Genomic DNA, 27,147 nt, shown 5'->3' with positions numbered 1-27,147 from the left:
TGCTTAGATGATCTGTCCATTTCAGTCAGGGGGGGTGTTAAAGTCCCCCGCTATTATTGTATTGTCAATGTGTTTCTTTGCTTTTGTTATTAATTGGCTTATATAATTGGCTGCTCCCATGTTAGGAGCATAGATATTTACAATTGTTCGATCTTCTTGATGGATAGACCCTTAAGTAGGATATAGTGTCCTTCCTCATCTCTTATTACAGTCTTTGGTTTAAAATCTAATTTGTCTGATATAAGGATTGCCACCCCAGCTTTCTTTTGGTGTCCATTAGCATAGTGAATGATTTTCCACCCCCTCACTTTCAATCTGGGGGTGTCTTTGGGTCTAAAATGAGTCTCTTGCAGACAGCATATCGATGGGTCTTTTTTTTTTAATCCAATCTGATAGCCTGTGTCTTTTGATTGGGGCATTTAGCCCATTTACATTCAGGGTAACTATTGAAAGATATGAATTTAGTGCCATTGTATTGCCCGTAAAGTGACTGTTACTGTATATTGTCTGTATTCCTTTCTGGTCCATGCTACTTTTAGGCTCTCTCTTTTTAGAGGACCCCTTTCAGTATTTCTTGTAGGGCTGGTTTCATGTTTGCAAATTCCTTTAGTTTTTGTTTGTCCTGGAAGATTTTTATCTCTCCTTCTATTTTCAATGACAGCCTAGATGGATACAGTATTCTCGGCTGCATATTTTTCTCGTTTAGTGCTCTGAATCTAGCATGCCTGTCCTTTCCGGCCTGCCAGGTCTCTGTGGATAGGTCTGTTGCCAATCTAATGTTTCTACCATTATAGGTTACATATCTCTTCTCCCGAGCTGCTTTCAGGATTTTCCTGTAAGAGCTTTCTTATAACCAGCTCCTGTTTAGAATAGGGCCTAGAACACTGGTCATTCTCCTAGGTCATTGCCGTCACAAATGTAAAGAAAAAGAACACATGGAAGGCGGTGTCCCACAGAATGATGAGCCTATTCGTCCCCGGGCCAGCAGCATCAGCGTCCCCTGATCCTTGTTAGGAATTGGAATTCTTAGACCCCCATCCAGATCTCTTGAGTCAGAAACTCTGGGCTGGGTGTGGGGCCCAGTCATCTGTGTTTTAACAAGCCCTCAGGTGACCTTGCGGGCCTGCTGAAGTTTGACCACTATCCGCCACAGCAGTTCAAAGAGGACTGAGAAGCCAAGACTCCCTGGACTAGAATCGTGGCTCAGCCAACAGGTGGCTCACTCCAGTTTAGTTTCTTTACATCTGAAGGGCAGTGCCAGTTTTCTCCAACTCATGGGGGTATAATGAGGGTGAAATGGGCTAATGAGTACACGACGCTTAGACCAGGGACTGACACAGAGTCATCACTCTAGCAACGTGAGGACCAGTCGTGTTTGGGCTTGGGCTATCGCCAACAGCTTAGAGGAGAAACAGCATTTTGATGAAAGTGGCAGCCCATCAGCTGACTTTGTTTCAGACCACCGAGGCAGCCATATCAGTTCCTTGTTTTTAGAGTTATCCTGAGAATAGATCACTCACCCTCTCCATCATCCCCTCCCCCGCGCAACGTGCAGGTGCAGCACTCAGTGAAAATGGGCACTCCCTGCGGGGTGTGGTTTATAACCGCAGTGGGAATTCTCAGTTTCCTTTCTCAGCCAAGTCCCGCAGTCTCCTGGGCCTCTGAGCCCTGCAGGCCCCTTAAGGAGGAGCCCGGGACCCTCTGGACCTAGGGCTTGCATGGTCTGTTCCCTTTGCCTGGACTGCTCTTCTTCCCCCCCCCCCCGACAAGGCTGAGGCTTTGCGATCTCCGAGGCACTTGCTCAGCCACCCTCACCTCTGCTGCCAGCCCTCCTCCTTCCGCTACCCTTTTCGAGCACCTGTTCCTCCTCAACCCCCATCCACGCTGCAATTTTATTTTTATGTACATGCATGCACATGACTTTGTGACAACGTGGCCCCTCCCTGTGAAGCTCCCCAAGGGCCGGTTTAGTGATGGACACACTCTGGCTTGTCTGTGCCTTTAGAATAGTTGTTGGAGGACAGTAAGCATCTCGGGAGCAGAGAGAAAGTACTCATCATTCGGTGTGTGGGGGCTTGTCAAAATGAGGATGCTGGATCACATTTTCTCCTTGGTTCTCCATCTCATAAATGTGGGATGTCAGAGGCCCAGAGGAATTTTCCATGGCCCACGGTGGAGGGCCAAGCCGGGCACACAGTTTCCCCTGCTGAATGAGGGCCAATGTCAGGGCCTGCTCTTGCCTCCCTTCTGAGAGTTGTTGGTGTCCAAAGACTTGACACGGAGACTTGCAGCCAGCCACCACGCACAAGAACCTGAGCTGGCGAAAGAGGCCACTCTTCCAGCCGGACCCAAGCTCAGACATTCCCGATCCCCGTGGGTGTGCGTGGGAACAGCCCCATGTCTAGGCTGGGCTTGCCTCTTCGTGATTCCCAGAAGCGCAGTCACAGACTGGGTCCCTGTCTACATATATGTAGACAGAGGCATTATTTCCCATTTTTATATTAATATGTAGTTAAAATATGAATATTTTGTTCATCCCCGGATCACTTTCTGTACTCCGATGTCAAGCACTGTGCTCGTTGTTTTGCACGCAGCACCCCGCTGTATCCTCCTTTGACGTAGCCAGTTCCTAGCCTCTCACCCCATTTTACAGATGAGTATGATGCTCAGAGAGCATAAGCAATGAGCCCAGTGGCTCACAGCTAGCTGCTGGTTGGTGATGCTGTGACCAGATGCCCATGTAGTTTCCGTTTAACTTGGCTTTTGAAGGATGACCTGGTTTTGGAGGAGGATATTGGAGAGCAGGTGTTCCCAGCAGAGGCATAGCAATGAAAGCATGGGGCAGAAGCCATTTTGCCACGGCTACACAACTCACCTCTGTGGTTCAGGGCCCAGACTTAATATTTGTCACTCTCGCCTGTTTCCTCAGATCTGTTCCAAGTCCTATTGGCAGAGGCTGGCCCTGCCTTTTGACCCCCAGCAGACACTGTCGATGTTGGGAAAGCTGAAAGCATAGCTCAGGATTCCGAATACCTCAGTATCTCAGATTAGGGTTTTATGCTGCTTGATGAGTGCTCTTGTGAACTGTGGTCCTCTTGGATCAAAATGAAAATAGCCAAAAGCGATTCCTGCCAACCTCCTTAGCGTGTGAAATCCCTGTCACATTTTTAAGGATAATGGTACTTGGGGTCTAGCCAGTCAAGTCCGAAAAGCTCTGAGGAGCGCTCTGTAGGGTTCTCCAGCAAACCAGTGTCACCGCTGTGTGTGCGTGTGTGCGTGTTTCGAGTGCCTTCCTTTGGCTCCATATGCTTGGCTTACGTGTGGGTCCGCTCTCTCCCAAAACCTGCCGGCCCCCCTTTGGTAATCAAAGTCGTGTTTCTGTTAGAACCCAGCTCCATTCAATGATGGGGCTCACTGGACCTTTGCCAGAATCATAAATCATCTCTGAACTCCATGGGGAGATCTCAGGGAAAGTTATTAATAACAACTACCATCCTGTGGAAAACACGCATTTGGTAACACCTGCTTTTATACTCAGTACATCCTGTGATCCTCCTGGAGGCCTGTGAGGCATGCAGGCTCCGTGCAATCCTCACGAAACCCATTGTAATGCTTAGAAATTGGGAGCCAGTTTCCCATGATCACATGGCTGTAAGCTTTTCTTCCTGGCTGTTTCACTCAAGGTATACCAAGAAATTTCTGGAGAAGTCCAGGATATTTTCTGCCTCCTATGAAGTTCCTTCTCTCTGGAATGACTGTTTGGGTGGTGACGATAGAGCCCCAGTGAGACCAGGCTTATTCAGTCATAATGTGGGGCACTTACTTATACACATATAATCAGGGATATTTTCCTACATTTACCATGAAAGAGTGACACCTGGAATTACCAAATATAATAACTACAGGGTGAAAGAATCTAGAACATTTCTGGAATCATTTGGGTTGTCCGGCTCTCCTAAAGTCATTCAGCTACAACACATACTGAAAATGCGACCATCTGTCCCCTTCCTCTTTATTGATCTTATATTTTAAGCAGATGATTTCCCCCGCCCCGGGGGGAGCTATGCAGTGGATTGAATGCAAACTCTGACTCACCTGTCTGTCTAGGCCACTTAAACTGAAATCTTCCTCCTTGCATTTCCACACCCCCTCCCGAAAGAGTGGGAAGTCGGGTGCCCAGCATGCCACCACGTCCGGATTCTGGGCCAGCACCAAACCCCGGCCTAATTTTCTCGGGCTGTTGGACAGCTGTTGTCTCCAACCTCCTTAACCAATGTGAAAACTATCCTCGGTTCCTGTGTCTTGGATCTTTGTGACCAGACTAACTTCACCAGTGCAGGGGTTGGTGTGTCTGCATGGGGAAATGCACTAATATGGATGTTTTTCTTTGTGTGTGCACCCTTGCAGTGTTGTTTACCAGGATGGATTTTATGGTGCAGACATTTATGTAAGTATTCATTAACGTGCATGCTACCCCTGTTTCCTCCCGGAGTCATTCTGTTTACAAGTTTGCTCCAAGTTTCCTTCTTCCGCGTCTGTGGGAAAGAGTGCAGGGGCGTATCCGCGGGGCAGAAGACCTTCTGCTCCCGACAGCCATCACGGCTGTTGTGGGGTGGCATTAGCTCCTTCGTTAGCTTCAGAAGACATGGGAACACCCCCTAAAAGAGATGGCATTTCTCTTGTGTCAAATTAAAGATTCTCCCCTCCCCCCCAAAAAAATTCTCTCAAGTTTTCGGTATGGTCTGTGTGTTTTCAGTATAATATTTAGGATAACAGCTGTAGTTACCAGCTATAGAACGTTAAAAGATAGTTTCATGGCTGCTTTTTTTTTTTTTTGATATTTTCCTATAAATACATTTAATTGTTCATGGTAATAGCTCTAGAAAGAACCCCTCCCACTTTGGATGATTTTAGCCAGAAACATCTCTAACAAAATGTAAGCCAACTTGACCACGAAACCCTATTTTCTTCCTTATTCCTTCCGTTTCCCCCCCCAAACCATTACCTGACTTTGAATTGTTAGTTAAATTTAGAATTGTTTATTAAATGGTACCACTTTATTAAGCTTTTCACTTTCAGAAAAGAGTAGGATGGTTCTCATTATGGGCACCGTAATTAAAATTACCTAAATAGATCTAGAGGTACTTTTTCTCCCACATTATGATATTAGCTGCAATGTTAGGAAAATAACCTGGAAAAAACACAATTTAAAATAGATGGGCAGGGCCGGGGGCTGTTTTTTAAGTCATATACTTTTTTGTTACAAGTGACCTCAAATAAGTTAACTGGAATCATATTTGTCGTCTTACAAACTAGATAACAAAGAAAAATAAATCCATATGTCTGATCAAATTGTTATCATTTACTGGAAAACGGGAAAGACACTATTTAATTTTCTTCCTTTTGAATTTCAAATAATTACAATTTTGAGACACAGTATTAATCTCCATCAATGATGCATATGGTTGAGTTCTATCATTGCATCTGAAATACATTTATTATAATCTGTGGGTTAGTATTCTTTTCATAATAAAATGAACAAACAACCTACACCCAGTGAACAACCAAGTTATTTTTCGTGTAGTTTAATCCATGCCTCCAAATATCCTCTTTAAAAAAAAAAAACAAAACTTGCAATGCACACCATTATAAACAGAGAGGCAGGCTGGGGCTGGGCATCCTAGAGCCCATCCACATCCTCAGAAACCTAACCTAATGAACCCAACATCAGTCTATACCCTCCCCCAGTGTAGCCTCTAGCTAGAGCATACCTAAGTTTAGGGTTGTTTTTTTTTTTTTAATTTGGGAAATGGGGAGAAGAGAAGGGATGAAAAATGAGGGAAAAAGACAATCTACCAAAAAAAAAACAACAAAAAAAATTATCTCCATCAACAGCCACCAGTGGGGCTTGGGGGGGAGTGCCCACCTTCCTGTGCCTCAGTTTCTTCATTTGTAAACTGACAGCAATTGATTATTAATTTGTGCTGTCCTGTGGATATATCTGGTGGGCATCTTTCCCTGCCTCCTAGATGTTTGAGTAGCAGGAAGGAGGAGCTGCCCAAATGCAGAATCTATTGGATCACAGACACGGGGAAAGAATGCACTAGAAAGAGAAGTGGGCAGATGTGTCTGTGCTGGTTGGCGCTAAAGACCACAAATGGAAATCCATGAGAACAACGCAAATGGAGGGAGCAGAGACATGCAGAAGGGAGCAAACGTGCCAGCTTCCAGACTAGGCAGGAAGATAAATTCCATTCAGGGAGGAAAGCTACGAAAAAGGTCCCTTTGTCCTTTAAGCTTCTTGAGTGGTTTTGTTTCCCCCAGATTCATCACATCTGGGCCAAGCCTGCCGGCGTAGTGGTGTAGCCCCGACAGGTGCCTGGGTGCCGCCCTCAGAGAGATTCTGTCTGGGGGCGGCGTGTCTTGTTTTTGTCATGCTGCGCTTCCCTGGTGTCAAGGTTTAGAAGACCGTTTCTCTCATTCTTTGCTAAGCCACTCTTCTAGCCAAAAAAAAAATTTAGATCATTTTCCCGCTGTTCATATTATATGACAAGATATTTCGGGAGGTGGTTCCAAATAGGCAATTAGGGGACAGAAGCACGTACTGAAATAACTTGGAGCCTTGTTTACCCAGCACTTGTTTCTGTCCTCTTTCCAAGAGGGTAGTCCAGGCCTTGCAGACCTTCCTGACTATTCTGCTCCACATAAGATGGCAAGTTGGGAATACTGCTGCCAGGCAGTGTGTGTCTGTGGGGCACAGTGAGGGACTAGACCGCCTGTTAATGGCAGCAAAACAAGGGCTCATCGATGGCCTTATGTCCATTTAAGGGAAAGAAAGAATATGAGTATTTCCTGCACTCTTAAAGTTTACAGAGCAGGATTCCTCTTGGCTAGAAGTACCTTACAATCTGGAATGTGCTTTTTCAAGCTGCCACCCCTGCCTCCCTTCTTACGACTGGAACTGTCCCCAGGGCACCGTTTCTTGAAGGAATGATGATTAACAAGGTTCATAAGAAAGTATGCGAGGTTCTATTTTATTTAAAGGAAGTTTCTGGCTTGCTCCTTCAATCTCATTAAAGATAGTGCACAATAAATAGGGTTAGGGCAATCCTGAGAGGTCCTGGGACAGGTGTTAGACACCTGGGTTACCTCTAATAGGCTGAAATGTCCTCTTTCATTTTCACTTTACTGGGTAGAGTAGTGAGCTTCTAGCTTTGGTCACTGCTAAGGATGGCACAGGCAGGCTACCTTCTAGTTCTTCCTGCTCAAGCACTGTCCCCCCTCAGAAGCTGTCACAGCACATGCACTAGACCATGGCCTCCACCCCTTCTCTCTGTCCTGCCCCCCAACCCCACCTGATGTTGGAGGCCTTGGGCATTTCTTGGTCCTAACGGAGCACACAGGATTTGAAAGACCTGCTCGGACTCTGGCCACAGGGGACATGCTCAAGCCCAGTGTGGATGGCCATTCATCAGAGAGGATGTAGTGGATTTCGAAGTCAGGAAGGACAGTATAAAAGGTCATTACCTGGGTCCTTTCTACCTGAGCACATGCTCTACACACACACATACACACACACACACACACACACACACACACACACACTCTTTTATTTCAAAAGATAGGAATTTATCTTATATAACTAGCCTATCAAATCTGCAAGTTCGCCATGATTGCTTACTGGTGCACATTTAAATGATTTTTTTTTCATGAAAAAGTGAGTCACAGTAAAGAGAAAAAAAAATAATAGTAGTAGCGATCCATGGAATTGACAACCTGTTCGAAAGTTGACGTATAAGGACTAAGTCCCCTGGGCCTACAAAGCAATCCATTCTCTTTGGGGGTGAAGCTATGGATCTCAGGAGACCAGAATTGGCCACAGAGCTGAAAGCAAGTGTGGCTTAACTGCATTTATCCGGACATTTGTCTTCCCCAGCTCAGGGAACGATCCAAGGGTATGGCGTTTGATCAAAAGATAACTATTGAAAATGGAAATAAGGCCATTATAATAGAGCTATTTAAAAAGAAGGTACTAACTCAGTGGAAAGTGGGGTGAGAGAGTGGAGCATTGGAATGAAGGGAAGAGAAGACGGGTAGGGAGAGTAGACAGAGAAAGAAACACTGATAGACGATAGAAATGTTAACCGTGTTCCTTTTTTATAAGAAAGCCCTAAGCTTTCTACCCATCCATGCAGCCATGAGGCTGGTATGTCTCAATGAGATTCCAGTGCCTGTTCACATGATTCTTAAATTCCGTTATAGCAAGTTCCTGGCTGATGCCATGGCTAAACACAATTATTTCTGAATTCGTGTCACTTTGCCATCCATGGATCTTAAAACAAAGAGGTGTCCTCATTTCACCCATGTAAACATGGATAACTGAAACACAGAACTTATCCAGATAAACCCCAAGTCCTTATTCCTGGGACCCCACTTTCCATGGGAGTTGGCTGCGAGTCAGCTAATACTAGGCAGGTCAGTCACCCCAGGGGCAACTGCCCACAAAGGAGTTAAGCATTACTATCTTTACTGCCTTACCTCCTCCCCTCAGCACTGGAGGGGAGGAACTGCCTCCACCCGTTAGCTCCACTTTTGTTTTCAGAGGGGGGACACTTTTCTTCAGCAAAGAGATGAAATGTTTTGTCCAGAAATGTTCCCTGACACTGGGGTCTGAGCCCACGGGATCTGGCTTCAGCGTTCAATGCTTAAGCTCCGAGCCAACGGAGTAACGTCCTTGCCCTCATTGAGCCAAGCTCTGGGAAATGCAGTGAAAGGAAAGGAGGTTGAGAAATGAGAGGATAATGGGGTCGGCAGGTCATGGAGAACAGTATCTCTGCTTGAAACGTTCCAGTAAGCAATGGGAATGAGAGAGAGAGAGAGAAGACACTAGAATGTTGACAGGCATAGGTCCACAGGCTTAAATTTACTAAATCTAAGGCCAAGTAAAGGTTCAGATACACACACACACATTTATAAGGCAGGTCCCATAAACTCTTATAGTATTTCACCACATCGATGTCTGCCCGAGAACTGGAAAATTTCACTTTAAACTAGAACCAGTCACATGAAAGATTAAGCTTGCCCACAAAAAACTTTCACATCTAAAAATTGCATCCCAGTCTGTCCGAGGGGTTCTTCTTGAGATCTTGTTGGTTTTGGACTTGAATGAGGTTGTGACATATCCATAATACATATATTATTGGCAACTTCTCTAGCCACATGCATGCACACATAATTTTTCCAGTCATATATATTAAAAGCAGCTTTGGTAGCTTCAACGTGATTCATTAATTTACAAAATTCAATTGCACTCTCTGTTATTTGATATTAAATTTTTAAAATAAAGGTATTGTTACGGTTATGGTTGCTCTGTACTCTCATCTCAACTGCCTCAATAATTAGGCATCAAAGCTAAATCCTCAGGTTTTCCAGAGAATTCTAATCATGAGATAGAGAAATTTGAAGTAGTTAACTTCAACTATTGTGTTATGCTTAGAAGGATAAGAAGCCATGAAAGTATCCTTTTTTCTTCTCTAAAAATAAACACAGGTTATGGCACAGATACAGTCAGTACGGTTTGATCCCCACCCGCACCTTCTTGATACTCTGGGTTACAGAGCTCAGCAGCTAAAACCTCCTTCTTTTGGTTTGATGGGTCATTCTCAGGCCTTAGTGAAGTAAGAGAAGCAAACTTGTAAATGAATTGCTCTGGAATTTGTCTGACTTATGCATTTTCTTTTATTTATTTCATTTTTGCATTGAAAACATTACATTTCTGTTTCCTTATAGAGTAGTGTATCAAGAGCCTGTGTATGGCAATAAATTGCTGCAGGTATGAAATCCCGACTGGTGGAAAAACGCACCACTGTGATTGTGGGTTTGCTGTGAAATCCTACTAACAAGACAATTATGGGGTTGGGAGATGTTCTCTAACATAGAAGGAGGAAAGACTTAACTGAATTTTCCAGTTTCGATGTGAATGCTTCTAGAATAGGGATGCACATCCTCAGATTTCCCCCGTTTGCTAGATCATGAGTGTATCAAAATGGAGATCTGACTTGGCTATAAATTTCCTGGCTTAAAATGCATCTACACCCAGTTTGTATAAATTCAGTGAAAAGACTTGCAAGGTTTCATTGTATCAACTTGTCTGGGTAACTTTGTAGTAGGTTCCTGGAGTCAACTGGAATGGTTAAGCAAAAAACTTACTCATCCAGCATTGAGGGTCAACACAGGTAACATAACTTTCCCTGGTTTCATTGTAGCTTCTTATAAATTTATTTCACACATTGCTATAGCTTTCAACCCTATTACTCACTGCTGAAGCAACCCCCAAATGAATCAATTTGTAGGAAGAAAAAAGAGCAACACATCCATTGGAGTGTAGCTGGCCGAGTCTCCCAATATGGTCTATAACCAACATTAAAACTGTCAAATAAAATGAAAGAAGAACGCAAAACTAAGGATGATCAGTGGGAGTTTTATTACATGGATTTCCCTGTAACATGCAGTTCCCATTTTTGTTCTGTATTAAGTCAATTAAGAAAGTACATTCTTTTTTAGCCATGAGAATTAATCAAGTTTTAATGAGAAATCTAGTACAAAAAGGGGGTACTTGGATGTAGGCGAGAACAAAATAATTTAAATTCCTGAGATCAACTTTTAGTTTTACGTTTCAGGAAAAATGATTTTCAATGGCCACACTTCAAAAACAGCTGAATGGATGATGCAGATAAATTAGGGAGCGATTATTTATGTTTAAGTGTTTCATTTTGCAAATGTTCTTATAAATGTTTTAGTAAAAATAAATAAATACACACACACTTTACAGCACTACCCATCCCATGTCTCCACCAGGACACAAACATTTCAACTCTCTTCCTCCATCATTTGGATATTAAAACATCTTTTTCCAAAAGTATGCTCTAAAGTAAAAAATGTGATTTGCTTTGTCAAATGACTCAGATGCACTGAGCATCTACAGTGCTCGTCAATATTGTTTTAGAAAGTTCCACAGATGGAGAAGCCAGTTTCGTTTTGTTTAATATGGCATTTCCCAGACTTGCAGACTTGTTTGGTCATGCAAAGTTTTCTTTTCCTCTATTAATATTCCACAAAGTACAGTTTTGAAAATGCTTTGTTGGAACACCATTAGAGGTTCTCAATCAGTAACACCCCAACCTCCAGAGGTCTCGCTAGCAAAGGAAATGTTTCTGACAATATGAGTCGGGATCTTTGTGGCCACTTCTGGTGATGGTGGCAGAGGTGGGAGGGAGACTTCATAATGGCCATTTAAAATTTATATTTTATATAAGGCCTCATTCATAGCTTGCTGCCCATATGTGAAAAATGAGTATAGTTTACGAGTAGGAAGCAGAGAACCATGTTGTGCTTGCCATTTGGTTTGGTGGTGGGAAAAATCTAATTGTTAAGGATGCATTTTTATCCTAATGTCGGGAAGACTGGTTTCAACGTGAATGTGGTTTGGTGCTAGCAAATGGAAGTGAGCGCTCCTTTTTCAGACATTAGCACAGAACCTTGCAGAAACTGTGGTTATGCTCAACGAGCTGCAAAATATGGAGCAATAAAATTGATTAGAGTCACCTGTTAGAAAGGCAAATTAAAGCAATTTGTATTTTTTGATCATTTTACAGTGTATGCACACATACACAGAGTTAATACACAACTCTGTTATGCCCCTAATACGGATTTCATACAAAAGAAAAATAGCAAAAGAAGACAATGCAGTATATAGATATGGTGGTATCAAGCCCCCTGAGCCTTTTCTTTTTCCGCTTATTACCTATTTGAGGGATCACTTAGACCTGGACTGTCCAGTACTGAAGCCACCAGCCCCATGTGGCCCTTGACGTGTAAAGTCAAATTAACTCAAAGAAATTAAAAACTGCAGTTTGTTTTACCAGCCAACATTTCAAGTGTTCAATAGTCACTTAGGACCAGTGACAACTGTATTGGACAGCTCAGAGGCAGAACATTGCTATCATCACCAACAGACCTACTGGACGGGAAGGAGACTCCTGCTCAAGGTCACAATCTCTCCACTGGCTCCACAGACTTTGGCAAACTATGACCTTGCATCTTAAATAGGAAATGCTGGTAAACAGATTCCTAAATATCCAAGACCAGGATATTGTCAGAGCATTGACTATTTTTGCCTGTCTCGCATTGAAGCACACACTTATTTTGTCTAAATGGGCAAGTCATGTGAAAATAATGGAGAGGATGGGTCCTTCCCAAGGCGTCATAGACAAGCACATCTGCTGTGCAGAAGGATCCCAGTTGCACACACATCCATTTTATGTTCATACGATAAATATCAACTGGCAATCAGTGAGGCTCATTTTCGTTATCTGCTATTTGCACTACAGCTGTTCTTTGCACTTATCAAACTGGCTACCCATTTTCACTGATGGAAACAATCGTGGAAGCTGGGGACACATACAGAGTTCAAACATAGAGGGTATGCACGGGGTGGGGGGTGTTGCTAGAAATCTTTGCTGGGGCCAAATTACAGTCACCAAATTATGATTGATTTACATGGCCCTTGATGCAAATACCTTTGCAATGGCTTTGCTTTTTATTCTGGGAGAGAAAAAAATACACACACACACACACACACACACACTTTTTTCCATCCACACTTTCAGCTAATGGCAATTAATGCCTTCTAGCAATCAACGAGCCAGCTCCAGCCCCTCCCTGCCTCATTGTTTAATATACAACACCTGCACACCTGTGCCTTTCTGGATGCATCATGAAAGCCAAGGAGATGGACAAGCAGATAAAAAGAATGACTCCAGAAATCTGGTGACCCGATTTCCTCCCAGCCCATCATTCTGTATCTTGAGCTTGGTGCTGGTGTGACAATTCTTGGGTTTTACAGCTCCCCAGCACATTTAATGAGTTTCCCTGTTCCTAATTAGAGAACATGGTGTTTGGAACACCAGGTGGTGTCCGGCTAAGACCTCTTTTTTTTTAACTTCCACATTATTTTTCAAGGGAGACTTTGTGTGTGTGTGTGTATGTGTATAATTACTGGCTCTAAATGCTTGGTGATTATCTGTCAGGATGTCTTGGATTGTGCCTTCTCCAGGGCTGATCCAAAGGACACATTTTTTTAAGGACAGACTAGATTTCTGAATTGCTACGGAAGTCGTGGCAGATGTATTCTGAAAGTTAGAAGATGGTAGAAATAAATTATTGAGACCACTTTGTCCACATTTCAGAAGATGCTCTTTCCAGCATCTGTCTCCTTGTCTTACCACTTGGTTGTCCCCTACACACGAAGCTAAGTGTAACGTACCCCTCACTCCTGATTTTGTTGTTAGATCCCCTCTGACACACGAGTACCTTGACTTTTGGGGGTCCTCGAACACATCAGTCTGTTCAGAGTTGCCCCTTTATGGTGAGGGAAAGAACTGTTCCCTCAGAGGATTATGGGACTGTGAATTCTAATTAGAACCTGAGTGTTCCCTGTGTTTATCGGTAGAGACTGGATCCTGTTTGTTAATTGTGCTGAGAGCATTCGACAGTGGTTGATGTATTGCTGTGGTCTGCTGAGCAAGAAGCTCGGTTATTTTCAGAGTTTGATAATCAATGCTCCATGAACACAGTTCCTTTCGAATATGACCGTTTGCTTGTCCTCTGCTTAATTGAACAATTGCAATAACTGGTACATGCAACTAAATGTTAATTATTTTGGGGGGTTTTTCTCTCAATTATTTTATTTACAAATTGAAAAGTTTTATCATATTTTCCACACCAAACAAATTCCCTATCTGAACCAGTGTGATATCTTTAGCGGAAAAGACAGAATTTTTAACAAGTATTCACCATTTCCATTTTTCTAAATAATTATACAACACTTTGAAAGCTAAACACAGTCTTCTTTCATTGCTTCAGTGGTTGAACAGCCACATAGGCCAGAGATGACTAATAAACTTTCAGTCAAAGCATTATCTTATTTTTTTATAAATATCAATGTAAGACAGGAGGGCATTAGCTCAACCTATGTTGGATTTTTAAGGAAGTAATCGAGGAGAGATTGAGTAAGACATAAGTTAGTAGCTAATAAGTAAAGGTAAAGCATAATCCTTTTTGAAAATCTGGAAAGTTCAGCCAAGTACACAGAGTGTTTAGGGAATACCCCATAATCCTCCCCACCCCAACACAGTCACCATTAACCGTCTAGGTACATCTCTTTAGAAGGGTGTCTGGGGTCTTCCTTTGGGAAATGCTTACAACCGCTAACCTGTAACATCCAGCTGGGGTCGGTATCCAAGCCCCTGTCTCTCCAGTGTGTTTTGTACTTCTGCTTTGTTACTAAGCTTTCATTAACCTCCGCATTCGACTGGTAGATGTGGGTTACTGCTGTTCTGCTGTGGCCTCACAGTCGCGGTGCCCGAGTCGGCCTCCTCTGCATTCCTAAGTCAGATTTCTCCTTGCGTTTTAGGGTGGTTATGCTGCATACCGCTACGCCCAGCCAACCCCTGCCACTGCCACTGCCTACAGTGACAGGTAAGAGTCTCCCTCCTCCTGCTTGACAACTACCTGGAAATGAACTTAGCTGGTGGGAGACGAGATTCTCGTCTGGTTCTGGTGCGCATGCATGACTGCTGGGGAGGCAGCACCCAAAAATCAGGTCCCATGGTGAAGGTAAACAGTGCCACATAGAGAGAGGATGAACCGTCAAGCCTAGAACATCCTAAACTCTCGCCCTCTCCACTAAAACCCGAAATGCTATGTTTTGTGCCAGTGGAGTTGCTTTTCAGATCTTTCTAAATCCCTGCAACAGTGCACCTTGCATGCACACACATATGGTCCCTGTACAGCCTTCCCACGGACTTCTGTGTAAGCAGCAGCCCTGGTCTCCTCTAACTCGTAGGAAGAACACCAGAAGGTGATCGGGCAGGTTTTCCTCCAATTTAATCACCCTGCTTCCCCCCTCCTCCTCCCTTTTTTTTTTTTTTTTTTTTACAACTTTTTACACCCAGTAAAGCATTCCCTCCGTTGCTTTTTTTTTTTTTTAATCCAACACAAAGGAATGGGGGAGATGTGCCTGGCGTTCCTAAGGAGATTCTTTTCGGCAGTGCCCCGAGTCCGATCCTACTAAGATAAGCCAGCGTGTATTTGTAATGCGCACCACATGTTAAGACTGACAGTGGAAGGGGGACAGAGAGGGCCTAAGAAATGTAGAAGTCAGAATGGATGGCGGGGGTGGGCATGGGGGGGGGGAGGAGCTCCATTACCCATGGCCCAGGCTTGACAGACGACTCGGTTTCTGAAATGACAAGCCACAGCTATTTTCATGTAGGTGCCTGGGGGGAAAAAAAAGTGTGCGTTTCCATATTTGAATGCAACCCGTTGGCTCTGTTTTCTGAGGACAAATGTGAATGTTCAGATGCTCTGCATGCACAAATGTCATTGAGGGTGCTTATTTTTGGTAATGACTCCTTTGATTTAAAAATACGTCTCATGGATAAAACAGTGATGGTAACAATTTGCATGTGTGGCTGAGGCATGCTGGGTCAGACAGGTAAGCAGGCGATGTACTTGACCTCCAAATGGGAAGTGTCAGCAGCCACTGGTGCTCCTTCCTCCCTGGCCTGTTGTGACTTAGTTCCTCTCTCGGTTTGCTGCCGTGTGCTTTCTCTGCGGCTCCATTCCATTTCCCACAAGGTGTGTCGTTAGCTCAATGTAGCTGCAGATTTCCAAGGTAGAAGAAACCAAAATCAACTCCTGAACCCTAAATGCTGCACTTTGAAAACCCCATGCATACACTTTTAACAAATGGCTCTTTGGCAAGATAGAAGTGAGGTCTGCTATCTGGTTGTATGTAGGTTTTATTACTGTTTTCTTATAAACAGCCCTAACGAGTTCTTAGGGCCGGAGAGCACCTCCAAAGAAATCCAAACAACTGTTAAGATGCAGTTCTAAATACACAAATTATCCAGTTACCCAGTATCCTCTTGCCAAGATGCAAACCATGTTTTTATGTACGTTACTATCTTCAGCACACTTTGACACCGGCTTAGGAAACTAGAGAGGGTCAATAAAGCTCATAAAACTGATGGCAATCTTGAAATCCTGGAGCTCATTCTACAAATGAAAAGTCTTAATGCTATTAAAACTCTGCACACTGAAGATTCACAAAGTATCAATTGTAATGTGGTTCATCTACAACCCTTAATTATTTTTATGAAAATATCTCTAGATGCTAAATTCTCAAACACCCACTTTGTATATAATTATAATCACAGTAACTTTAGCCTGCTGTATAATTATAAGAATCTTAAATGGATTTATTTCTTTGGATTTTTATCTTGCTTCTCAGTATAAGTGTATCTTCCCCCAAGTTGGAAAAAGGTTAATTATAAAGATATAATGTAAATTGCTTTCTTTAATAAGATGCATCTAGATGCTTTTTAAAAAATAATATTTAATACTATTCTTAAATAGAATTACTTGAGAATCTGGCCATCTCTATTGGCATTCATTTGAAAATTAAGTTAAAGTGTTGCTGCATTGGGGGGGCACCCAATGCAAATATGTGTATAAAATCTGATATTTTAACAGTATTGAGATTTCTCATTGGCAACGTGTCCTACTGAAAATTGCCCTCAGTCTTGGTAAAACTTGAATGACTCTACAATTCCCACGTTGGTATAATCGTTTCCATGGAAGAAACCAAGTAAATATACTCTTGTCCACGTAATTGGCCTCTTGCTGTTCATGAAAGAAATTTGTACATTGGGTCTTCTTGGTTGCTGTGGAAATTGATTACCAGCCCTCTTTAACTTTATTATAAGCAAGACACTTGCCACATATGGGATTATTGCATTGAGGTAAATGCAGTGATAGGCAAATTACCAGAAAACAATCTTTAAAATGATATTTCTGGTTCGATTTATAAAGCATATTTATGATGTGGTACTTCCTTATATTCCCAGTAAGCAGGTGAAGAAAAGGAAGACCTTTCCCTTTGATAGAAGACACATATTTGGAGAAAATCTGAAAGTATCAGAATAGCTTTTGAATCTAGGTGAAAGATGCCAAGTTTCTAGAATTTATCTCAGAGCAGTAGTATAATAATTTATTTTTACATGATCACAGCTTAGTATCAGCAGTGATAGATTCTCAGTTCCTCTCATCTAGAAGACAGGCAGGATGACAAAGAGAAAAAACTTCTTAACCCAAAGAAACTCCTTCAGAATAGGAAGCAAAATCGGCAGGAATTGAGAGCGTTTGGGTAACGCTCACTGGTTGTCAACAGGATGAAAAGAGAAACCGCAACTAACTTGTAATCGTGAGATTCGCTCTTTAGGCGTATGGAAAGCAGAAGAAGCTTGGTGTTCCCACTTGGTAGAATTTTTCCTTTTATCAGCACAAATTAAGCCCTCATCAAATTAAAGATTCAGGGACCTTTGGAAAATACTGAACTCCAATAACCTCAGAACTGTGCAGAAGGTCCTTGATGGGCACCTTGCAACTCCCTCCCCGTCATCTCCTTGGTTAAATGATCACATGCTGATTATCTGGGAGCACCCGGAGAGTTTCTGAATGCTGACCTCCAGAATGAAGACCATCTGGTGTGGGCAGAGATTTCCCCAAAAAAAGAGACCTGCTTGGACTAGGTAATTTGATAGTCTCACTGACAGATTTAATGGGAATAGGCAAACATCTCTCCTTGTCATTTAGGAAATGTGTGGTAAGCACTTGACTTCACCAAATCTTCATTTTTAATCTCACTCTAATTGAGGGAAAGCCAACTGTCCAAACTCTCAAAGGGGATTGTTTTCTGAGCTTGAACCAATCAAAGCATGGCAGTGGGGCCGACGGTCATCTGGTCATTGCATGCCACTTGGTGTTGCTGATGTGTCCGTGATGCGTTCTGGATTCGACAGGTCCACCATCACATTAGCTCGATGAATGGCTTGCTTGAATTAAGCCTGGGGCAGGCTTCTCTTTATGGATTGGCTCTTGGTTTCATTGTGTTTTATGACTTGGTTGTGGATGCATCTGTGAGCAGCTGAACCAGGAGGTGGGGCGGGAGGGGATATTCCCTGTTCAGTGACTTGTGCCACAAATATCTGGGGGTGTATGTATGATGTGTATATAGCTTTGATGAAAATGTTCTCTCTCCAGAAAGGCAGACATTTGTCATGCTTGTCCTGCTTGCTCAACATTCTAACATCTCCTAACAACCAGTGCATGAGAATGTCCCCCATGTTAGGGCAGAGGGGAACCAGATTCCAGCAGCTAGAGAAGAAAGTAATACCGGGTGGTTCACTTGAAAATTTCATAATGATCCCATTGCACTAACAGTTACCAGGGCCATTTCTTCTTTCACATAAAACATGCATTTCCTTTAAAGATCCCCCAAAGTCAGGAGCTTTGAACATACAGTCATAGCCCCAGCTGCACATGTGCCCCTAGACTGACCAAAAGAGACAACAAGCAACAAGGTTTTGTTTGTTTTTCTACCTTTCTTGTTCATTTGGTTTTTGAGACCTTAACGTTTCATTGGAAACATAGTATTAGACTGTATCATATAAAATTGCTATTTTTGTGTGACAAAAATGGTAGAATATTGGCAGTTTCATAGCTGAACTTAATAGAAACCCAATGACAATGCCCTAGTATCAATTATCTTGCTCTCTGCGCTTGGAATATATATACATACTCATATATATGTGTGTATGTTGTCTGTCTACGTATACATAGACATGCTAAAAGAAACGTGCACACAGACACACACACACACACACACACACACACACACCTGCTGTGCCTTAGGCCCTCACAAAGGACTCATAAGAGTATCTAGGTAAATCTTAATACAAGCAAGAGAGGACTTGTCAAATTCAGGTATCAGAGGCCACATGCTAGAACATTTTTTAAATGTGATAGTCCTAACCTATGAATAAAAGTTTCTATTCACAGAGAAATAGATTAGTAGTTCTTTCTTAAAACTCAGGAGGCATAAGTAGGCCTGTGTCTGAGGTCATGGAGAATTTGGTCTACTCCTATTTAAATGTATATAGGTGATAGCGATAGAAACATAAATACGTACATACACAGATGGGTGAATGAATAGATGGCTGTGTGGGTGGGTGAATGGGAAGAGAGAGAGCAAAAGAACAAAGAAGGGAGGAGGGAAGGGAGAGAGGAAGGAGGAGGATGTGTGGACAGAGAGGGAAAGAACGTCTCTCTGCCTTCTCATAATATTCCATCATAAGCGTAACTACAGGATATAGAACTAAATTGTTACGTAAAACCTTAGTTCGATCCAAACTGAAAAAGTAAAGGAATTTGCATGGATTTCCATTTAGTGAAGGTACTCCCTATCTATTTTAAGACTTTTTACTTCCTGGATTCAGATTAAATGATAGAGAAATGTCATCATTCAAAGAAGGCTAGTAATTGCCATTTCAAATGATGTAGCATTTTATTTGGAGTTCTTATCACATGATACAGACTAAAAATTAAGGGCTTGTCGTGAGCATCCTGAATGGAACATTTAATTTACTGAGGGAGGGATTTTTTAAAGGTTTTTTGTTTTTTGGCGTGGTTTTTTTTGGGGGGGGGGTTGGTTTGTGGGGTGTTTTTGTTTGTTTCTTTTTTTTTGGTAGAAAGGTTAATTTTAAAAATATTGCTGTACTTACCGATTTTACTTTTTCTTGCTGTGCCATAGAATATAGAAAGCTTTATCTGTGGATAATGCAGATCCCTTAATGAGGGTGGACAATGCAAAGCAGACAAAAGAGAGAAGTGTCATTGTTTTCCCAGCCCTGCTCTCTGAACCCAGTTCAACAGGGGTTGAAACTGTTTCTGGTTAAGAATCAGCAGCAAGCCCCATCATTCTTTGTGATGTGTGCAGGGAGAGATCTTGAGATCTTATCCTGGGGCTTTGTTTAAAGCACTGTCTCCCAAGGCCAGTCGGAGACCTGGTGACTGCCGCTTATGACATATTTACTGGGTCGCTGGGACAGAAGGCCAGCGACAACGTAACGTGAGCGAGGTTTTTAGTTTTTTAGCCCCCTGGTCTTGGGAGGGGTCAGGCTTTAGTAAGGCGTTTTCCTCAGATGCCATTACAAAGAGCTTTTTTTTTTAGGAAATGATGAGGACAGCGAATGGCAGCTTTGTTTTGTTTTGTTTTGTTTTGTTTTGTTTAAAGTAGTCTCCACGCCCCGTGTGGAGCTCAGTACGGAGCTTGAACTCACAATCCTGAGATCAAGACCTGAGCTGAGATCAAGAGTTGGACGCTCAACCGACTGAGCCACCCAGGCGCGCCTGTTTTTTTTTTCTTTTTTCATTCACTTTTGGTTTTAGTGTTTCTATTTGGCAAAAAAAAAAAAAAAAAAAAAAAGGTGGCAACTCTATAGTAGCTTCCCTATTATCTTTCATTTACATTTTCAATTATTTTCTCTGAGAAATCCAGTGTTGAAAAATAGAGTGAGCGCATTATAAACCTCAGTGCGGCCGAGGGTGGTTCTCAGACGAATAAGGAACTGAGGGCTCAGTTCGTGGAGGCTCAGAGGGGACAGAAGTGTATCCCGTGGCATCTCTCAGCTGAGACAAGGATCCAGGGTCAGAAGGAAACTGGTTTGGATTCAGATGCTCACTGTTGAGTCAAATCACAGCAGAACAGTAGTTACTTCTCTGTACCTTTGTTGACACTGCCTTCTTAAAGTTGTTCTTGATTTCAGCTCTTTATCTTATCTGCTATTTTCACATGCCCTGATGAGTTCTCCTGGGTTCTGCAATTTAAGAAACGACACTCTGTCAACTTGTAATAGAAATGTAGCAGAAATGAGTTATTAATGCCTTTATTTATATCCTATACCCCAGTGCCTAGAAAAGCACGTCCAACTTTTTTAATTAGAACACCAGGGTTGGAAAATATATATATATATATATATATATATGTATATGTATGTATGTATGTATACATAAAAGTATGTAGTATACTCTTATTTTTATTTATATTCTTCTTTTTGGCGTAAAGTTCACTTTCTTAACTGATTCATTTGGGTTGTTTTTTTTTCTTTCGGTGAGTCAGGGTCCCCTCAGGAGGAGAGACTGAAGCTAATTATTCCAGGCAGCTTTAGGGTAACTAGAAAGAAACCTATATTGCCTGTGAGTTTCCCATTACAAGGCACACACACCAGACGAAAATGAATTTCTTCAGTAAAACTTGCAATATATAGGGCAGTGCTCCTGTTAACATGTTCATTAGATGGAAATGGAGGACTTTATTATTTGCATGATTTTACTAAGACTTCCTGAAGTTTGATGTAGTTGGTGAGCAATCTTTGATTCAAATCATCCTCTCTCTATGACCATGACAACACAATTATGATCATCACAATACTAACAACTGTGATGGGCACTGTGCTAAGCGCTTTACAAACACCGTGCCACTGAGCTGTCAGTCACACTGGGGCTAGACAGTAGATGTTGTCACTCCATTTTCCAGATGGGGAAGGTGAGCTTGGTAGAGTTGAGTTTTTCGGCTCAGCCTGAAAGCTAGAGTCTGTGCCCTTAGTCATGAGGCTCTATTGCATCTTATTGGAGCAATCTTAAGAAGTAATTTCTTTGCGTTCCATCACTTCATCTGTTAGGGGTGTATTGATTACACCTTACAGGGTGTTTTGGAAGTATTGAGGCAATGGCTGTGAAAGATTTGGCCCATGAAGGGCACTACATAAAGTGTTCTTGTTTTTATTTTCATGTATTCCCATCAGAGCTTTAAATCTGGATGGCAAGAATGAGCTTTGAGGAAACCAAAAATTTCTAGGTTATGTCAATTCCACCTGAATCTCTGAAATTCAGGAGTTTGAATCTGTTATTTCCTAAACAGATTCTGGAGTCATTCAAAGAGTTTAGGAAGAACAATGACCAAATCTACTCAACTGAGTATGGTGTGGACAAGCCTTTTAAAACTTAGTAGGAAGGATTCTGTGTGAATTTGATTCTTTTTAAACCAGTGAGTTCCATGAGTAATTTGTTTTGTTTTGCTTTGTTTTTGTTTGTTATGGACAAACTTACTTGGGGGGAGGGGCTACATAAGCCTGTCAATTTATCAGTTCTCTGATGTTTGGATTTTGATATGTCAGCTTTCCTTAAAGTAAGCAGTCCTACAGTATCTTCCCTGCCACTTTTTTTTTCCTTTTCATCATGTAGATTTCTCTTTTGAAGTCACTTTTTTTGGTAGTGTCTCTGTGTGTCAGGTAACCATGTAGAACACTGGAACAACCTGATGAGACAAGCAGTGTCGTTAGGGTGATCCTAGAAATGATTATACAGAATGCGACACTTGAGACAGAGAAGGGACGCACTGTTATTAATAATGAGTCCAGGACAACAGGCTTCAACTGGACTGTCCCAAAAAGAAGCAGAACATGTGTGCTCGTCCCAGGTAGATTCTCCATGTGCTCTGGGAAGTCCGATGATTTCACTTTGAACCCAATATCCATCAGTCCAGGTCCTGTGCTGTCTCTGCCTCCTGCTCTTGTTAACAAAGTCAGGGCAAGGCAGGTTTGCAGCCTCAAATAGTCATAACTAAGACATGACTTAGTGATGAAAAAGAGAGTCAAATTTCCTGCTCTCAAACCCACCAGTAATTTATTTTCTCTATGGATTGAATAGTTCCCATTGGGCATTCACCAAAAAAAAAAAATTACAATAACTAAAGATAATATCTGCCAACCTGCTGTGCAGATTGACAACGATTACATTTGGTAACAATTGAGATGGCTCTCAAATCGTGAAGGAGAAGATGTATAGCTCTTAATAGAAGCATTGATAGGATTTTTGAAACTTGTGTTTATGGACACAAAGCTCCCAATGCTGAAAAGAACATGGCTGTTACTGGTAGATTTCCTGAATTTCTCTTATTTTGAATTTACAGACATGCACACACAAACATTAAAAGAAAAAGTGCTCAAATTTTGGTTTCGAGAACTAATTGCCTTTGGTCCATAATCTATAACGGCTTCTTCACAACTGTTACGCGCTATTGGATGAACATGTATGTAATTGAAGCCATTAAAAAAGGGAACCAAGACTGTAATAGTCAACAGACTGGACCAACAAGGAGTTGGGGAGACATTAAAGGAAATTCCAAACCCAGTAGACCATAGCTGTCACAGCCATGTGGGTAGACACTTTTGCCGGTGACAAGACAAGATGTAACAACTCCTTTGGTCATGTCATGGCCTAATTACACACTTCTCGGGTTGCAGATCATTGACTTGATAGGCCACAATGAAGCAAATAAAACCTATCCTTTAAGTAGCACCATCAGGATCTTTCAGCTGTGAAGGGTTTCGAGGCAGGTGAGAAAGCCTGATACTTTCTAGAGGCAGGTCAGAAGCCTCCGACGAGAAGGCGCACACGGAGGGCCATTCCCACTGCAAATACAGAGCTCTCCTTGTGGAAGGCAGCATCCCAGTCAAGGAGAAAAGAATAGACATACAATACGATCTTAGTGCGTGAATATGACATATACAGAAGACGCTCCCCTTCTTTGCCTTTTTTTTGGTCATTGTGCTATCTTTTGGAGTGAGAGGTAACTTTTCACTAAAAATTTCCAGTATTTCCTTTAAAGTTATCAAAAGAAGTTCTGACCCTGTACCTATGAAGAGAAGTTGACATTCCTTCCCAGTAGAACTGATTTCTATTTAAGTGTGGCCTCTACATTATTTCCATATCTGTGTGCAGTATGTGCCTATGAAGTCACTAGACAGAAATAAATGACTTCTCATGATTTTCTCCCTGGCATGAATCACAGTGATTGATTCCTCTGGGATTAAATTCTCCTCAGAACCATAGTGTATTTCGTATTTAATTAACACACACACACACACACACACACACACACAGATTTATAGAGTAGGGACCACTATCAGGAATTAGAGAGATGGTAGTTTGGAGGCGAAAGCTTGAGGGAGCCTCTGTAAGGAGTAACTAACTCATCAATTTTGTCATTGTTCCTGGGCTTATTCTTGCCGCATTAGGATGTGTGAGTGTTTCGAATAGATCAATAGATTGTTGGGGGGGTGAGACATAATCAAAGCTAAACACCCCTTTCCCCTAATTATCCTAATCACTTAAATGGAAATGCTCTGGCCCTGAGATTATAGAAGTACACCCAACATCTGATAGCCCAGATCAGCGCTTCCCACTGCATTTGTAGGCATGGAATCCCTTTACAAAGAAGACCATGATTTTTGGAGGCTTCAGTCATCCCCTCAATCCCCGACTCTGTTCATGGTCCACTTTTGTCATTTGAAACTTTAGACTGCATTCAAAGACGGGGGGCTTATTTTCCTCACCATTTCTGCATAGTTAAGAGAGAGTGCAGGCTACTTCTGGCTAGTGGACTGTGAGCTCAAGGGGTGGGCGTGGGGGCATGTTAAACCTGTGTCCTGGACACTGTCAGCCCCACGGCTTTCCCAGAATGATAGATCGTTTCTCTGCTATTCTTTGTATTATTTTCTTCAATTTCTCCATCTCAAACTTAGAACAAACAAAGGACAGGAAAAGAGTGATTGCCTGAGTCTGTTCTGAAATTTCAAGATTGGGGTGGTTCATTGTGAGGGTCCTGAGAACCTTGCTCTGCAAAGTGCGGTTCCCAGACCAACCCAGTTGGCCTCCCCGGGAGCCTGTGAGCAATGCAGAATCTTAAGCGCACCCTAGTCCTGTTGTATCAGATTCTACACCTTCGAGACCCCTGGGTGGTGTATATGACATCTGAGAAGCACCACCATCGAGGGCACGACTCAGTCCTACCCCCATATTCAGTAAATAATGTTGACACTCCACAAACCTTGCAGGATGTAGAATTTGTCTTAGTAAATTGCTGGTTTCTAGTCATCTGTCTACTTTCCTTTCCTCAGTGAGAAAGTAAGAACTGTCAATGGTGGGGGGTCCCTCGAAATCCACCTTATGGGAACTCCCCCCTCTTAACTCACCTGGGGCCACCATTGATCATTTTCTTTCCCTCAAAGACTGATGGGTAATGAGAGTGATTTCATGCTAGTCTTTTCTAATTGGGTAACAAACTCACGCAAATGTAAAAATACTCTGGAAAAGTCCCATCAGATTTGTCCTAGCTTTCCTGAGCCTCAGTTTTTGCATCTGCTAAATGAAGACCATAATACCACTTATGATCAGAAGGAGAGGAAGGTGACCATTACTTCACAAACAAAGGAGGTGGGGGAAATTCATGGGGTTCTCAATAACTCGACTGTTCATTAACATATTTTTCAGCATATGGTATTATTTGAAAGCACTGACCATATACAGGCAGGAGCAAGCAAATCTAAATCCACTAAAAAATGTGAGTCGTGTTTAGATGAGGCAAACTCTAGGACCCCCATAACACTAACATTCTGGGGACCTGTGCCTCGCTCAGTTGCCCAAAACCTATAATTGGTCTGGTCCGGGTTTCAGGCAAAGTCTTTTATAATCACTGTACCTATTTTGATGCATGCATCAGCAAATATTTGCTATTCATCTATAGAATATGATCAGAGATTTAGATTTAGGCTAAAATTACTTACTACAGAGATAATACAGGCAAGCTAACTGATCTATTTGATCCCCAACAGCCTCATCTTTAAAGTGGGTTGGGTTATTGAATTAATTGTTGTCATGAGCAGGAAGTTCCTTGAATAACCTGACACTAATGACCCTCAGGATAATATTATTATTATTGTTAGCATCACTAAACTATGGACATATTTTGTTTTGTTCCTGTGGAAGCAGGTTTTCTGGCTTAGAATCAGTTTTTGACCATAGATGGGGTTTTTTGTTTTGATTTGTTTTTAAATCTGGACTTCCATTCTAGAAATAAAAAATAGGGATACTTGAAATTTGCTGAGAGTAGAACTTAAGAGTTCTCACCAACCACAAAGGTAACTGTATGAAGGGATGGATATGTTAATTACCTTGATTGTGGTGATCATTTCACAATGTATATGTATATTAAGTCATCCTTTATACACGTCCAAAAAAGCATGTTGTGCAGTCCAACTGTATTCAATGTTTATTTGGGGACCTTACCTCAGTAAAACTGGGAGAAAAATAGTTTAGGCAAAAAAAAAAAAAAAATCTGAAGGAAGAAGCAACTGGGAATCATGAGATCAAACAGCCTGTCTTTCCATTCATCCTGGTCTTTCCTGTCTGTGGAGGAGCTCAGGGATACATCATAGGAAAAATGACCCATTCTCCCCACATAAACCCAGCCCCTGCACCTCCACTACTGTAGATTTCTGTACAACCAGTTGCTCTACAGAGAATTACTCTTCAAAAAGTCACACCAAATCTGCCAATGTTGCTCTTTTCCCATTGCCGCTGGCGAGAAGTCCATTGCCTGGGGTGGTCGTGGGTTATCAGAATCCCCTGGGGATCTGTAAGGTTTTGGACCTTTCCACCATCACACTAACTTCATTTTGCATGTAACTCATAGGTGGGCACAGACCTCAGTGTGTCCTCTCTAGCCTCCAGAGCCTCAGCCTGGACACCCTATGCTCCCACCCCCCCCCACACCGACCCCCTTAAATCCGGGATTCCTTTCCCCTATACAAGAGCTGCTTCCCCAAGAGAACACATGTAGCCATTCCTGCAATTGGCCAGAACCATTTCTAACTGTGCATCAGAAACTCGTTCTCATGAGGGCTGTACCCCTCTGTGCCCCTCTTCGTCCTGCCCAACCAAAGTTGAGGTGAGATTTTGTCTTCTGGGAGGCCCCTGCCCACCTTTGATAGCACCTGTAACCTCAAAAGGCTCTTGACCCTCTCCCTCTTGGCCTAAAGCCCTGGAAGCCCAGCACTTAAAAACACAAATGCCTTCTCTCTCTGGGGAGAGATGACTATCCTTCATGAGTATACACAGCCAAAAAAATGGCAATTTCCCCCCAAATAAAGTCTTTTCACATTCATATTCTCATCAAAATACACACACACACACACACACAAAATATCTAAGGGACGCTGCGCTCTTTTTGTTCCCATTTTCCAGGTGAAGAAACTGAGGCCCAGGAAGGCGACAGGGCAGGGCTTCCAGATTCACTCTCAGTTCTCTTTTTAGCTGAGAAAAAAAAAGTAGTGGGAACCATGG

General features: G+C 42.4%; 1 protein-coding gene across 4 annotated transcripts in view; it reads left to right on the top strand.

Moving 5' to 3' along the window:
* RBFOX1 (RNA binding fox-1 homolog 1) overlaps window positions 1-27,147 on the top strand; it is a 2,099,893-nt gene that overhangs the window by 2,047,886 nt on the left and 24,860 nt on the right. For 3 of the 4 annotated variants that reach the window (XM_073899544.1, XM_073899543.1, XM_073899545.1), the window contains 2 exons: window positions 4,408-4,447; window positions 14,474-14,538. In XM_073899544.1, the coding sequence (XP_073755645.1) occupies window positions 4,408-4,447; window positions 14,474-14,538 (105 nt within the window). Of the gene's footprint in view, window positions 1-4,407; window positions 4,448-9,789; window positions 9,833-14,473; window positions 14,539-27,147 lie in introns of all 4 variants that reach the window. The other variant, XM_073899542.1, reaches the window with a different exon arrangement.

The sequence above is a fragment of the Callorhinus ursinus genome, unplaced genomic scaffold, assembly GCF_003265705.2.
Source record: "Callorhinus ursinus isolate GAN/ISIS: 27379988/994484 unplaced genomic scaffold, GSC_fseal_2.0 scaffold13, whole genome shotgun sequence".
In the NCBI taxonomy this organism is placed as follows: domain Eukaryota; kingdom Metazoa; phylum Chordata; class Mammalia; order Carnivora; family Otariidae; genus Callorhinus; species Callorhinus ursinus.
Note: the sequence above shows the minus strand (reverse complement) of the source record. Positions and strands in the feature narration are given on the sequence as shown.